A 13927-nucleotide genomic window follows, 5' to 3' on the forward strand; every position below is an offset into this window, starting at 1 on the left:
AGCCTGGATTCTTGAAGTGTGTCGACTTGCTCACGCCCCCCTCATGGATTTTGAAGTATTGGATTGATGCCAGCTCGGGCAAGAGGGAGTTTGCATCATATTTCTTATTTCCATTCATATTTATCCTCGATGGGGAGTGAATGTGTGCTCTCTCCAGGGAGAAGGGAAGTTAATCGGACCACAAATCATGGTCAATCAAAACAATTGTGATGTTTTGCATCAAATTCAAAATGATAGTGATACATTGTGAAAGAAAAGGCCTTCTCTTTGTCTCCCTGGTTGACTGGGAACTTTAAAAGCCTGAATATCACATTGTATTGCAGTGGTCAGTACACCTATTGCACCTATCTCTCCACACAGAAGGACAGGAGTTTGGAAACTCATTTGCATAGTTTATTTTATTTTGAATATAATGCTTGATTCATTCAGATAATTTTGAGACAGTTTCAATTTGAGACAGTATCTGATTACATAAAATTACAAAAGTGATAATACTATTGATACAAATTAAGAGCTTATTTTGTCATTTAATTTATGGTCAAAAGGGGTAACTTTTAGTCTCTAACAGCAACTTTAGTCTCTAACAGTGAAATACAACATTTCACACATTATAATATATACAGTAATTCCTCTTCTATTTTAAGTGAGAATGGAATCAACCCATGAAATGTAGTCACAAGTTTAAGAAAAGCTATCTCTGATATCAGCCTATAGCCGTGGTATATTGGCCATATACCACAAACCCCCGAGGTGCCTTATTGCTATTATAAACTGGTTACCAACGTAATTATAGCAGTAAAAATATATGTTTTTGTCATACCCGTGCTATACGGTCTGATATACCACAGCTGTCAGACAATCAGCATTCAGGGCTGGAACCAACCAGTTTATACTTCATGTTTTAGAGTAGTGTTTCTCAACCTCTGGACCAGTTAGATGATTTCTGGTTAGACGGTTAGCTGACAGCCATTTAGTCTGTTCTCAAGTGCTAGTTTTAATGGGGCAATCTGCAGTTGCGAAATCCATTTTTGGGGGTATATATTAATGATATGTACCCATTGAGTCTTGACAAATATAACTCACGAGTATAGTTCAACTGCCAAAACCCATCAGAACCCCAAATATTAGCTTATTTTACTCCAATGTTGTAAATGTTGTTTTTACCAAAACAGAGGCGAGGTTTCCCACTTTGTTATTTCAATTAAGGATTGCCACACATTAAAGGGATAGTTCACTATTTTACATCACTATGATACAATACGTTTCCACTTGCATTGCTACATGTAGCCTTTTCCTGCAGTCAATGACCAAAAGCTGCGTCTTTGGCCTCATGGGTGGAATGTTATTCATATATTTAATAATTTCATCATTAATAAAGATGATTAAAAAAGCCCAACAAAAATCTGGTATTTCAGTTTTGTTATATTTCAGTCTTCTGTGATGTATATAAAGTGTAATATTGGGATGCAAACTCAAAATGGAATTACATTTCAACTCTATATCTGACATGGTACATGTGTCTTCTTTTTTGTAAGCCCATAACCATGTGTGTGTCGTATACTTTTGTTTCAAAGTAGATTTGTTTAAGACCACCAAGAGTCACTCCGTGCGACCCTGATTTATCCCACTGCCATAAAAGGTTAAAACGTTCTAGCCAGGATATTCTGTACATCGCTAAACTACATCCCAGGTAACAAAACCCTAGGTCAATTGAAAATAAGATAACACCTCCAAAAAGTAAACTACCCCTTTAATCTAAGTGGTCCTCCATGGATGGAGGGACTATATATATCTTGCCAATCTGTGGTACATAAAAGGTTGAGAAACACTTTTAGATTGTTTGTCGTTTGAGAGAGTCACCTTGCTCCCCTCAGCATATCCTGGTAGACGTCTGACTTGAGGAATCGTGGGTAACAATCCCTGGCCATCAGACTGTAGATCAACTTCTGTGCCGTGTCGAAAGAGGTCAGGCTCGGCTGAGAGATGTTCTTGGTGATATTTTCTCTGGTCCCACAATCAATATTGATCTTTAAACAAGACACAATGTACAGTAATATGCATTTCTTTGGTCTTTCTTTTTTCATTATATTGATTTCTAGATTTATCTAGATCTTATGTCTACTGACTACACAGCTCATACCGATTAAATATCTCTGTAATAAATCTCTGCATATGCGCAATGAAAAGCATTACCAGGTGTAGATCCAACCAGGTCCTTTAAGGAATTTGTTAATTTTCAGAGAAGTTTGTTATATCAAATAGTGTTGAAATGTGGAGTTTTATACTGTTTTACCAGATTGTGATAACATATGTGTCAAGCATGTCAGAGTAGGAGTGCTGATCTAGGAGCAGTTCTCTCATGGTTCTCTCATGGCCCATTATTCATCATGATCTAAAAGGATAAACTGATCCTAGTTCAGAATCAGCCCTGGGTAGGTTACTTTCTAAATGTAATCTGTTACAGTTACTCGTTACCTGTCCAAAATTGTAATCAGTAATGCCACTTTTGTATTATCCAAAACTCAGTAACGTAATCATATTATTTTCCAGTTACTTTTGGATTACTTTCCCCTTAAGAGGCATTAGAGGAAGACATAAATGATCCATCAAAAGCATTTGGTGTGTCATCATAGTCGTCTCTGACTTGTGGTCAGACTCGCTCAGGTGGATCAAACTTATACTTGCATCTTTTTTCAACACTGAATTGAATGTCATTGAGAAAAATGGAAATGTGTCATAATGTATTTTTTTTCTTTGCAACATCCTTCCTGAATTTAAAAGTAATCCAAGAAGTAATCATCTAGTTTTCCAAAAGTATCTGTAATCCGATTACAATATTTTTGCAGGTCACATGACTGATTACAGTTACAGTTTCTTTGTAATCAGATTACATGTAACCAATTACATGTAATCAGTTCCTCCCCAATCCTGTTCAGCACCATGATACATAGTCCCAGATGGTTACTTACCTGTCTCGGTGCTTCACATTCCACAAACTCTGAGTAGATCCTGTTTGCAGATGAGATCATCTCTGGAAGAGACGTGATGTTCTTGTACTCCTCACAGGCCAGCCAAAACAGAATATTCTCCTCACTATACTCTGATTTAAGGAATTCTCGGAAAGCCGCCTGCCCGGCTGGAAATAGGGAGGAATATGAAAAGGAAAAATGTCAGATTTATTGGAAATAGGAATTTCTCATTGTTTGTTATTGTTATAAAGTATATGAACATGAGTTCTGATAAAGTCAGTAATACTAACTTGATACACATAGTTACTGGTAACAGACAATAATAATTTCCTATATCCGATATCCTCCGTAACTCGTTTAGCAGGCTTGGTGATGCCTTTCAGACAGGCAATATAGTAAAAAGATATAACTTCTTCCTCACGTTTACAACCCAGGAGTTTGTCCACAGACTCTCCCCAAGTCTCAGCCTCTTCAAGCGGGTCCTTGGGAAAGCAACAAAATCTACCCTTGAAAAGAGTGTTGATATCCATCACTAGCGCAGTAATCAGTGGTTCTCAAAACACAATATCAAATCTACCTCACACCTGGAGAGAAAATAGATTAATATCGTTTTCATCAATTCGTTTTTTTTTTTTGTCCAGTCAACAGAGCATCACAAAAAATTCAAATGACCTGTCATCCAATACATTATATATTTATATCGACTTAAATCCCAAAATGGACATACGACACTTCACATTTCTGTAGCAAGTTGTAATTTACGTTGAAAAATGGAGTCATTCATTTACAGAATCAGACATAAAGAAACTCACTTTATTGCCATGGCTGCGTTGTCTGTCTGGGAGAGAGAAAATAGTTCCTGCCAGTGTGAAGCTGAGATTGGGATTGTTTTGAGGTGAAGGAGTTAAGTTGCATGGACTGATCTAAACAAGGCTCCCCTTGGAACACATGAAAATCAGTATGCAAAGGTGATGTTTGGAGAGAGGGTATATATATAAATATTTGGTGAGAGAGTATACACCTGTGATTCAAGGAGTGGCCCTCATGCCTTCTGTTATATCCTGTCCACTTCAATATCATTTATAGATATGAGGATGAAAGGCAGAGTGCATAATCCTAATACAACCCTAATGTCAAAAGAGCGTACAATGAACCGTTTCACCACATTATTTCTCGGTGGATAAATACTGCACAGTAAAACAAAGTGCTACCAAAATCTCTTTTAGACAGCCCTCCATAGGCAGTTAAAACAGATATAAAATAAACATACATGGCTATATATTATTACAGAAGAATAGTCAGCCAGTGCAGGGTTCCCCAATACATATATTTTATTTCTCCTTTATTTAACCTTTATTTAACCTTTATTTAACCAGGTAGGCTAGTTGAGAACAAGTTGTCATTTACATCAGCGACCTGGCTGATGAATCCAGTCGACGGGAGCCTGGATGTAAACGAATAGAGCATAAAGGGAAATGCCCTGCGTCCTGTGTATTACACTGGATTTGCATATCCGTTGTGGACTATTACATTAATCTCAAGGACACATGGACAACAATATGGTATGCTATGCACTGGGCTGCACTCTGTGCATACTGCATATGATATATGTCTGCCAAATCTAACTCTACAATACAACTAGGCTTCATTGGCTTTTGTGCGAATCAGAGCATGTACATTGGAGTTACAGGATGATTTGTGTGCTTTTGAGTAGTGCTAAGTATTTAACATCTGGTGGAGATGCAGGGTCAAAGGTCATCAACAGTTGCAATCAGTGCAAGGTATACCCTTTCTGCCTATAGGAAACCCAAACCCATGTGTGTCAGACACGTGATGTATTGTCTAATGAAGATAAACGATGGTGTGTCATGGTATATGAAGGCAGTCTTCATGGTGTACAAGGACAGTGCTGCCTGTGTCGCTATCCTGACCCCCATATTGTCATCCAACCCAAGACCTAATGTGCTTCCAAAACAAAACTAGGAATGTAAATCTCACCAGGTGATGGAAAACACCACAGCGATCCCGATTTGCATCCGTGTGGACAAACCAAGACTAGGACATTTGATTTTCAAAAGAGGTGCCTGTCTCTCGCATAGTGCTTAGAAGTGTTGTCATCGGTGCACTTCAGACTCTGAGACAATGTTTATTGCTGATTTGGTTGTTATTTATTTAGGTGGGTAGATACTATGCCTCCTAACAATACATAGCTGGTTAATTCTGTGGTTGTTATTTATTTAGGTGGGTAGATACTATGCCTCCTAACAATACATACCTGGTTAATTCTGTGGTTGTTATTTATTTAGGTGGGTAGATACTATGCCTCCTAACAATACATACCTGGTTAATTCTGTGGTTGTTATTTATTTAGGTGGGTAGATACTATGCCTCCTAACAATACATAGCTGGTTAATTCTGTGGTTGTTATTTATTTAGGTGGGTAGATGCTATGCCTCCTAACAATACATAGCTGGATGTTTCTCATTGAAGTTAAGCCAAAATAGTTGGCTTTGAAAGCATCCCACACAAAAACAGAAATAGCTTCCATGTAGATATGACATTGTGAAATGTTTATTATACCAATAATGTACAGGTGTTACACTTATACTAGTGTCTTCCTCTTCCAACACCATATCACCTAGCTGCCATACCTAGCACCAGGAGTTTTCCCTCGTAAGCAGATCACACGGTCAGGTAAAACTCCAGGCCCTAATCATGAATCATAACAAGGGCCAAGAGTTTTTGCCCAAGAAATACTCCTGTCCCACACTGTGGTTAGGGAGCCTTCTCTACTAAGCCACAGTGAGGCGCTGTGTGTCCTTGTCGGTCCCTTCAGCAGCCTGCAAATAAACCAAGTTTATTTTCCCAATGTGCTGCAACAATGCCTGCCCATCTGTGTGAAAGAAATATGAATGTCTATTTAAAAAAAGTCAAGTAAAGGATTTGAATCCTACAGTGTCCGTCTTCATCCACTCCTGGCACTGTATGCCTCCTCCACTATAAGTCAGTCATAGTGTCACAGTCCCGAGTGGCACAGCAGTCTAAAGCACTGCATCTCAGTGCTGGAGGTGTCACTACAGTCCCTGGTTTGAATCCAGGCTGTATCACAACCGGCCGTGATTGGGAGTCCCATAGGGCGGCGCACAATTGGCCCAGCGTCGTCTGGGTTATGGTTTGGCCAGGGGTAGGCCGTCATTGTAAATAAGAATTTGTTCTTAACTGACTTGCCTTGTTAAATGAAATAAAAATAGGTTAGAATCAGTGAGGGTTAAGGAAACCTAGGCCATGGTTAGCATTCATGTATTAAATCAATGTTACTTGGATCTAAATATTTTATCATGTTTTTTTTGTCTGAGGGGCATATGTATGCCTTAGGGATGTTACCTCGTTATTTCCTAAGGCAAGTCAAGTGTTGCGCTTATTGATTTCTCTATTCGGAGGATTCAACATTAGTGTGAACTGTCTAGGAATTTTAACTAATAATAGTCCTTGATTTTTTCATGTTCAGGCAATGCAGTTTTTTAAACAGACTGACCAAACTTCCTTGGTGAAGATGCCATGGAGTCGGTCCTGGACGTCATTTAACTCCTACAGGAAGGAAAACAAGTTAATCACAAGTTAATCACATGTTTTTTTGCAGGACGTAACATATCATAGGGAATGGATGACGTAGTGCACACTTTTGACCAGAACACTACATAGTGCACTCTTTTGACCAGAACACTACGTAGTGCACACTTTTGACCAGAACCCTGCATAGTGCACACTTTTGACCAGAACACTACATAGTGCACTCTTTTGACCAGAACACTACGTAGTGCACACTTTTGACCAGAACCCTGCATAGTGCACACTTTTGACCAGAACCCTACGTAGTGCACACTTTTGACCAGAACCCTACGTAGTGCACACTTTTGACCAGAACCCTTCGTAGTGCACACTTTTGACCAGAACCCTACGTAGTGCACACTTTTGACCAGAACCCTACATAGTGCACACTTTTGACCAGAACCCTACGTAGTGCACACTTTTGACCAGAACCCTACGTAATGCACACTTTTGACCAGAACCCTACGTAGTGCACACTTTTGACCAGAACCCTACGTGGTGCACACTTTTGACCAGAACCCCATGTAGTGCACACTTTTGACCAGAACACTACGTAGTGCACACTTTTGACCAGAACCCTACGTAGTGCACACTTTTGACCAGAACCCTGCATAGTGCACACTTTTGACCAGAACCCTACGTAGTGCACACTTTTGACAAGAACCCTACGTAGTGCACACTTTTGACCAGAACACTACGTAGTGCACACTTTTGACCAGAACCCTGCATAGTGCACACTTTTGACCAGAACCCTACGTAGTGCACACTTTTGACCAGAACCCTACGTAGTGCACACTTTTGACCAGAACCCTTCGTAGTGCACACTTTTGACCAGAACCCTACGTAGTGCACACTTTTGACCAGAACCCTACATAGTGCACACTTTTGACCAGAACCCTACATAGTGCACACTTTTGCCCAGAACCCTACGTAATGCACACTTTTGACCAGAACCCTACGTAGTGCACACTTTTGACCAGAACCCTACGTGGTGCACACTTTTGACCAGAACCCCATGTAGTGCACACTTTTGACCAGAACACTACGTAGTGCACACTTTTGACCAGAACCCTACGTAGTGCACACTTTTGACCAGAACCCTGCATAGTGCACACTTTTGACCAGAACCCTACGTAGTGCACACTTTTGACAAGAACCCTACGTAGTGCACACTTTTGGGGAGACCTGTTTTGGCCCGTGAATGTTACTTTTAAAACTACTGGCTGAAACGATACTTTTATAACACATCTTTCAATACACATTTATTTTATTTTATTCTATTCTATTCTTATTTTTTTCCACCATTTCAATGAATACAAGTCAGAGCATTATGCATTCCAACGCCCTTTACATGCATGCATAAAGATATTAATTTATAAGGCATTCTGGTCATGCTGGAATGACAGTAACTCAGCATGAGACGACTGTATTGCTCCAAAGGCTAAAGGAGACCCTGACATGTGTTAATGACAGAGAATAAGCCCACTAAACCCAGGGACTAGGTGAATTATGCGTACGCTTCCTCCCACTGCATACACATTTGAAAGGGAAAGGTTGCGTGCCAAACGATACTCTGTTCCCTACAAAGTGCACTACTTTTGACCAGAACCCTACGTAGTGCACTATATATGAAATAGGGTGTAATTTGGAACGCTGCCATAGACTCAGTTGGATCACTGGCAAGCTTGGAATGATTACATATTTGTCTTTGGAAGGAATACTGTATGCATACCAATGACGTGAATAATTCCAATCCTAGAGTGGTTACTCACTTGCTTGGTGAGGTCTATAAATGTTTCAGTGATCTGGGATCCTTCCAGATCCTTCTATCAAACCTTCTGACTGTGTAATGCACTACCATTACGTTTGTCTCTTTTGACATGATTGAACCGTTTGTAAAAAAATAAAAAAATAAAAATTAAAAACATTTTTATAATATGTTGTTTATTCCAATAATTACTCTCCAGACAATATATACAATTTACAACTAAAAGCCAACATAACATATTATTATAATAAATTATTGAATTAATACAAGCAGTGGCAAGACATTTAACGGTAAACAAGATGAATATTGCATATTAGTATTCTTACACAGTCTGTTCATGTTTGCTGTCTAGATGGGGAACATTTTAATTGATAGCTGTAAAGTCAAATCTCTTCAGAAAGTCTCTCATTAAAAAGGTACAGCTTTCCACAATCACACAACTAGTCAGCGACAGGCATTGCACTGCAAGGGAATTTGGAAGGGTGCGTGTTTGTCTGTGTGTGTGTGTGTGTGTCTGTGTGTGTGTGTGAGTGTGTGTATTGTGCTACTCTCGGCTTACGATGCTACAACCAGTCAGAGGAGTCGCTGGTGGCCTCCCCTCGCGGCTCATTGAAAACACAGGACCGTGACCTCCGGCGGTACATGGTGGTCCCGGGGCCTTTTCTCTTGGTGAGGTGCAGGTAGATGTCTGACGTGAGGAACCTTGGGTAGCAGTCTTTTTTCATCAGGCTGTAGACTTTGCTCTGCGCCGCATCGAAGCAGGTATTCGTCGGCGAAGCCATGGTCTTCTGGATGGCCACCTTGGAGGCATAGTCAATGTTGACCTAAAAGACAAGTGACACTATTATGAGTATGTTGAGTGGATGTGGCTAATCAACCCTTAGATATGGTGATATGGTAATAGCACCACCTTTCCTTCTGATTGGCTAGTTGGAAGTTTCACTATATTGTTAAAACCAATCGAATCTAATCTGATCTCTACAAGCGCATAGGACGTCGGATCTAGTGGTACATTTTGAGATTGGGCCAGTGTGTGCCCAAAGTATGTGTCACTTTACACTCAGTTTAGTACCAAATGCATTCTATTGGCAAGTTGAACTTCTTTCAGGTCAGTCAGTGGAAGAGAGGTCAAAATGCAGTCGTGGAAGGTGAAGAGCTACAGTTTATGGCTGGCCCAAGTCTGACAGAGGCACTGTTTTGAGTTGACTTTACTTAGAGCCTCCCTCAGGCACTGTTTTGAGTTGACTTTACTTAGAGCCTCCCTCAGGCATTGGTTTGAGTTGACTTTACTTAGAGCCTCCCTCAGGCACTGTTTTGAGTTGACTTTACTTAGAGCCTCCCTCAGGCATTGGTTTGAGTTGACTTTACTTAGAGCCTCCCTTAGGCATTGGTTTGAATTGACTTTACTCAGAGCCTCCCTCAGGCATTGGTTTGAATTGACTTTACTCAGAGCCTCCCTCAGGCATTGGTTTGAATTGACTTTACTCAGAGCCTCCCTCAGGCATTGGTTTGAATTGACTTTACTCAGAGCCTCCCTCAGGCATTGGTTTGAATTGACTTTACTCAGAGCCTCCCTCAGGCATTGGTTTGAATTGACTTTACTCAGAGCCTCCCTCAGGCATTGGTTTGAATTGACTTTACTCAGAGTCCTCCATATAAGTAGAATGTGGTGTCCATGTGACACTTTTCAGTCTTCACATGTCACTGTCCTTGCAGCACATAGAACCCCAGACTGAAAAGGCGTGTGGTTTTGAAGTCCTGCTTGCTTATTATCTGACTGAGCGAATGTCTTGATCTCAAACTGAAAGTGCGTGGGTGTTTATATCACTGGTTCAGTTGCTGCTAGTCACATCAGTCTTCATCCAATGCTTCCTGTGGGTATAAAGTCTCTAAACCACATGGTTCTGCAATGGTCATGTCTGTCTCACTAGGGGATTAGAGCAATTTCTAAATCACATGGTTCTCAGGGCTCTTGTTCTAGCATCTTACTCATTGCAACTTCTGCATAGTTCCTGTGCATAGTTTATAAAGGTCACCGTATGTATACCAGTGAATGCTGATGCATCTAATCAGCCATTCTTCAAACTAGATCAAGATCATAGAAGTGCAAAGAAGATCAAGTTGTATCTTTCTTTGAATAGTTTAATAAGTCCCATTGACCAAGCATCAGCTTCAGGGAATTTATATTGATAGGGCCCACAGTTTTCCATTGCCACTGATAAAAATCCTCCAGCAAGGCCTATTTGGTTTCATTTCTCGAGCACTATATATATATATATATACCTCTTTTGGGGCCTCGGCTTCAATGAAGACAGAATACATGTGCTTGGCTTTGGAGATGAGCCGGATTTCCGAGTCGATGGTCTTGTACTCCTCACAGGCCAACCAGAACTCAATGTTCTCCTCACTGAACTCTGTCCTGAGGAACTGAGAGAACGACTCCACTCCGTCTGCATCGGGGGAGAAGAACATACTCTTTAATGATCTATTGGATTCAACGAGGAGGTCTATGTGAAAGAAAATTAGCATGCACTGTTACCGGAGTAATGGCCACAAAGGGATCTGCATTGTGCCCACTTGAGGCTAATGCTGTAGATGTGTTACTGTGTAAGCACCCGATTGATTGAATTCCAGACTATATTCACTGAAAGACATGCCTTATATCTGTTTAGGCTACTTGTTTATTATTTATTATTTACATTTTATTTGTTTATTCATATTCATAATATAAATTCCCATGCTCTATAGAATCCAAACCTACTCTCAATGACAAGTGGGAAAGATAATATTAAACATTCAACCACTGATCTCTGTGACACTCTAGACCAAGATGATTTATAGCTGTAAGAAAACACTCTTCAATAGACCTATCAGGAAGTTAGACAGGTTTGAACATCTTACCAAACACTGAAAACATCTCGTCAAATTCCATTGTTCTTCTCTAACCTTTCATTTCCCAAAAGACACTGTTTCTTCCCATTAAAGTTGTGCTTTGAACAAAAAATGGTTTAGACTCGCAATTTGTGAATAAATGAGATATCGCTGACTTCCCATCTAACCTGAATGTCTGATCAGATCTTCAAAGGAGTCCCTCCATCTCAACGCTGCCTCTGGTGAGATGCTGAAGAAAACAGTCAGAGATATAATGTAAGTCCTCTGCTAATGATGCTGCATTCATTTGTTTATATATCTTTCGGTTTGATCCTTTTGAAAGCTGATGGTGGGCCATGTTTAGATCCCGTTGTTTCCCTCTTGTATTTGGATTGAGGAAAAGTAACTGCATATTGCACGAATTTAAAGGGATAATTCAGCTAAATTTCATATTTAGCTTCATATTCGTTTCCTTGAAGTAGTATTTGGGCGATGCTGCTTTCAAGGTAAGGTAACAATTATCTAAACATGTGAAATATACCTTTACGATTGAAAATGCTCTTCAATACAAAATGGGCATCTGGGGCAATTAAACATGTTAGGTTATTCTGAGGGGCAAACTCTTTCCATTGCTTTGCCTTTATACTTGAGTGATGTCTTACTTGTTGTTGGTGGTGGCTGTCTTTTTTTCTGGACTGATGTTTTCATGGGAGCCTGACTTGGTCAGCAGAAGGCTCAGTCGGCTCTTCTTGTCTTTCAATCTGCAACCAGAAGGAATGAACACTGGTGACTCTCAGAAGACACACACTGTAACTGTACATAATGATAGTACATTCCGGGTTATTCCACAGCTGTCGAATCATAATGCACAAAATCACTAGCCTGGTCCCAGATCTGTTTGTGCTGTCTTGCCAACTCCTACGGTTATTGTCACCCCAAACATTGTTTGAGTCGACAAGACGCCACCAACATACAGTAAATGGGAACCAGGCTACAGAAGCACAACAACAGAGGAGTGAACCAGACATTTTGTTACTCGTGCTGAGGACCTTTAACATGGATGTTCACATGACAACTGAAAAAAAAAGTCCCTGTTCTTTCTTTTCACCTTAGGTCACATGACATAAAGGTCAACAGATCATGCAGTGTTTCCCTGAAGGCAGCACTGGCATCTCATTTATGGATTGCCCTTGAGAATACTAGCAAAGCAAGATGGCATCAGTGAGCTAACCAATATTCTGAAACTAGAAACCAACCACCAAATAATGTCCAGAAACACAGAACAAAGGCAAAAACCAAGGGGAAATGTACTTCTGCACCTCAACTCAGACAGCCACAGGAAGAGCAGCACTATCAAGAGAATTTGCATAGACAGGAATTCACGGCGACAGCAACTGAAACTGTGTCGTGAAACTATCATTCACAACAACTTCTATTTCCCTGTCTCTAATTCCTTTCTAGGTTGTATTATTCAACTGTTTGAATAGTTCATAGATGGATTTAACAGTGTCATAATTTACCCCCATCGCGTAGAGTCATTTCATTTGCCTCACTGTTCTACATCAAAAGTATCAACAAGAGACAGCTACAAACTGAGACAGCTACAAATGACTCATTAACGCCTACTGTAAGGCTCCAGTTGTCTTGGCAAATACTCTGACGCAAATAAAATGAACCAAGGTACATAACTCAGAACTGTTCATTCTAAGGTGTCACCTTAATGAATAAATGTTTGTTTTCTCATCTCCAGCTATTTGAGGCCATGGAAATGGCTTTCAGGTACACATGTACAGTCTCTGTAGAAACAAGTCAAGCATGGTGCTATGGCCAACCCTTTACATCATGAAGTTGACAGCAACACTTAAAGAGTGGAAGAATAAGTCACACTTAAAGAGTGGAGGTCAAAATATCAGATTGCATATTCATATTAAAGGTATACTTTGTCTGTCTTTCTCCAATTCTCGTTGCGCAATGCAAATATAGGAAGTGGCATTCTTACAAAATGTAATGAAAGAAGGACTTAGAAGCTTCATAGAATTGTTCAAAGACACAAAAAAATCAATTGCTGCTTTCAATAAAATAAAAAGGATCAGAAGATTTCAAGTGAGAAAAGAAATGACCTACCTGAAATTACTAGCTTTCATTCTCGGTGCCAACAAGTCCTCAGGACAGAGCATTTTGAAATATGCTTCCTCTTTTGGGGCAAAAAAGTTCAATTGAGGAAACAGATAAACAAGTGTTTCCATTCTAGCTTCCTTCTAACTTTAACATATATGAAAGCAGAGCACAATCAGTTCTTAGTGCTCCTTTAACCCCATGGTGTGTCCCACATCTCTTTTTAAAGCTACAACATAGCCCAAACATTTCCCCAGTACCTTCCACGCTACTTCCTGACCTAGGTAAACTACTCAGTTTACCGCATCATCAGTGACAGAGAAAATCCCCCCCCACGCTCAACATCCTGCTTTAAACCGAGCAACTATGAACTTCACAGAATACAATAGCTTCCTATTAGCAGATAAACCCTGTCACTGTTATGACCACCCCATATATCTGGGTAGTTGTCTGACAATGCATGATCTAACAGTGACTGATTGTGGTACTCTGATTATGTTGTCGCACAATATACTGTAGATGTCATATCAGGCCATGTGTCTGTAAACTGCTAAAATGAACAGTGTTGCATCATTAAAAAAAAACAACACACAAC

General features: G+C 40.1%; 2 protein-coding genes across 2 annotated transcripts; both read right to left on the bottom strand.

Moving 5' to 3' along the window:
• Positions 1-1542: 1542 nt before the first annotated feature.
• rgs1 (regulator of G protein signaling 1) lies at positions 1543-3528 on the bottom strand. Its single transcript, XM_020462850.2, has 3 exons — positions 3391-3528; positions 2970-3136; positions 1543-2027 (listed from the first exon to the last, which is right to left on the bottom strand). Exons 1-3 carry the CDS (start codon positions 3497-3499, stop codon positions 1857-1859), a joined length of 447 nt encoding a protein of 148 aa, XP_020318439.1. The 5' UTR covers positions 3500-3528; the 3' UTR covers positions 1543-1856.
• A 4973-nt stretch (positions 3529-8501) lies between these two features.
• Positions 8502-13644, bottom strand: LOC109872157 (regulator of G-protein signaling 8). The gene is made up of 5 exons (XM_020463276.2): positions 13342-13644; positions 11880-11978; positions 11406-11467; positions 10630-10796; positions 8502-9170 (listed from the first exon to the last, which is right to left on the bottom strand). The coding sequence occupies exons 1-5, from the start codon at positions 13461-13463 to the stop codon at positions 8910-8912; spliced, it is 711 nt and encodes a 236-aa protein (XP_020318865.1). The 5' UTR covers positions 13464-13644; the 3' UTR covers positions 8502-8909.
• Between the last annotated feature and the right edge of the window lie 283 nt (positions 13645-13927).

Source organism: Oncorhynchus kisutch, linkage group LG27, assembly GCF_002021735.2.
Source record: "Oncorhynchus kisutch isolate 150728-3 linkage group LG27, Okis_V2, whole genome shotgun sequence".
NCBI lineage: Eukaryota > Metazoa > Chordata > Actinopteri > Salmoniformes > Salmonidae > Oncorhynchus > Oncorhynchus kisutch.